General features: G+C 42.0%; 1 protein-coding gene across 1 annotated transcript; it reads left to right on the top strand.

The window, feature by feature from the left end:
- The first annotated feature begins 76 nt into the window (after positions 1 to 76).
- LOC101857732 (rhodopsin-like) lies at positions 77 to 1,054 on the top strand. The gene has a single exon (XM_005102793.1). The coding sequence runs from the start codon at positions 77 to 79 to the stop codon at positions 1,052 to 1,054; it is 978 nt and encodes a 325-aa protein (XP_005102850.1).
- Positions 1,055 to 2,071: the final 1,017 nt, after the last annotated feature.

Here is a 2,071-nt window from a genome sequence, read left to right as displayed (position 1 = left end):
AGACGTCCTGAGCCTCCTCCCCTCCCTCCAGCCGCCGTCGACCAACATCATTTTGGACGAGGAAGCGGCTGGCCTGATGACCTTGATGGTCAACTGTATCCTCTCCCAGATCGTGGCCCTCGTTGGCTGCTCCTGTAACCTCATCACAGTTCTGGTTCTTCGCCGCGACGGTTACAAAGACCCCACCAATCTGCTGCTTCTTTCTCTGGCCATATGGGACCTCTTGTTCGTGGCAACACTATGGCTACGTAAAATGGAATGTCCTGTGACGTACATCGCAGAAATGTTGGGCGGGGAAGATAACTTTATGTTGGCTAAACGCTACAACGTTTATATCATGGTCTACGGTATTTTTAACTTCTACAGAACTGCCATGTTCGTTTCTATGATGCACATAGTTGTGTTGACCTTTCAACGTTTTCTCGTCGTCTGCTTTCCCCTGAAAGTCTCCCTGTGGGTAACCGTTAAATCCACAATGGTTGTACTTGTGAGCTTGTACGCCATATCGTTGGCGATGTTTTCTCCTTTCTACGCAGGACTGGCGGTGGGCGCTGCCTTCGACCAAAGATACAATCGAACATTTCCGACTTTTATTGCATCCAAGTTTTTCCTGGAAAATTTTCAAACCATGTCGACTTATAATGGCGGTTTTGTTGGGGTTGTTCGAGGTCCTGTGTCGTATTTCCTGGTCATTTTCTTTTCCAGCGTCACCGGATACAAACTCTCAAAAGCCGACAAAAAACGCTTGGCAATGACGTCATCAAACAATGGGTACAGCAACAAGGTGACCCGGATGTTATTAGTCGTCTGTGCAGTGTACATCGGCTGCAGTTTACCATCCTTCATGATTTTCATCGCCCCGTTGTTCATTCCTTGGTTCAGTATGGGCAACCCCCAGTTTAATCTTTTTCTGGATTTGCAAGAACTTTTCCAAGCGATCAACTCGAGCGCCAACTTCTTCATATACATCCTGATGTCGAAAAAGTTTTACGATAATTGCATAGATCTGTTGTTGTGTGGTCGCCGGAGCTCAAAGAAAACAGCTCGTTTATAGAATGAATGTTGTCCTAACGCCAATTACGTAAGACAGTACAGCTTTTGAACATCTCCGAACACAAAATATAAACCACGTTATCTATAGTGTCGTAATTACAAGCTACCGGGCTCCTAATCGCGAGATTGGGGGTTCTGAGGTTCGAGGCTCAGTTTTGTCTCGTGTTGTGCCCTTGAGAGCGTCACTTTATTACACGAGCTTGCAAATCTTCGTTCAAATGTCACTCTTAAATTTGGTGGATATTACTGAACAATTATTTCCCTCGTAAGACATAAATTTCGGCTGCAGTCTAGCTGTGAACGTTGATTTCGTTCTCATTCTCATTTCCCTATCGGAGATGGCTGTTAATTTTAGAAATCCGACCTCTTAAATAACATTGTACAGAGTTACAAAGGGTTATGTCAAATCTGTACGTTTTCGCACAATTTTTTCCTCACAAATTATATCATCGTCTATGCTATTTCTAACTTCTACTTAACCACTTTGTCCATTTGTTTGATGCACATTGTTGTCCTCACCTTTCAACGCTAGTTTCTTTCACAAATAATCCTGGCTTTCAATGTGAAGCATTGAATGGCATTTGTGAGGCAGCGTGGTGGAATCAGGCTCTCGTCAGTTTTTTGGTCATATTTATAGAGGTATTTGCATCATCTTAAAGCTTGTATACTTGTCTTTATTTGGATGAAAAAATATCCATTTATCTTGAATACAAGTCGAGATATTTGCGAATGAAGGAGGTGGAGTCACCTGTTTTCAGAGGTGAAATTGTTGAGAAAATGGCTGTCAAATATTAGTTATTTCCTTAGCTTAAGAGTCCCTGGTAAGTGAAAATTTACATTTTTTGTGCTTTTAATCAACGTGTTTCAGAAAAATCCACTCAGAAATTAGTTATTTAATGGGCATGAAAGCTGTTGAGCCAAACAACAAAAATTTGATAAAAATTCACAAACCTGCAGAAAAATGCAAGTTTCTTCACTTTGATAATTTTAACGAGAGCCTGATTCCACCACGCTGCCT

This window comes from Aplysia californica, unplaced genomic scaffold (genome assembly GCF_000002075.1).
Source record: "Aplysia californica isolate F4 #8 unplaced genomic scaffold, AplCal3.0 scaffold00341, whole genome shotgun sequence".
NCBI lineage: Eukaryota > Metazoa > Mollusca > Gastropoda > Aplysiida > Aplysiidae > Aplysia > Aplysia californica.
This window is presented reverse-complemented; position numbering and strand designations above follow the sequence as displayed.

What these genes read in the sequence shown, in the direction of transcription:
- LOC101857732 (XM_005102793.1), top strand. Translation starts at nt 77, where the DNA reads ATGACCTTGATGGTCAACTGTATCCTCTCCCAGATCGTGGCCCTCGTT.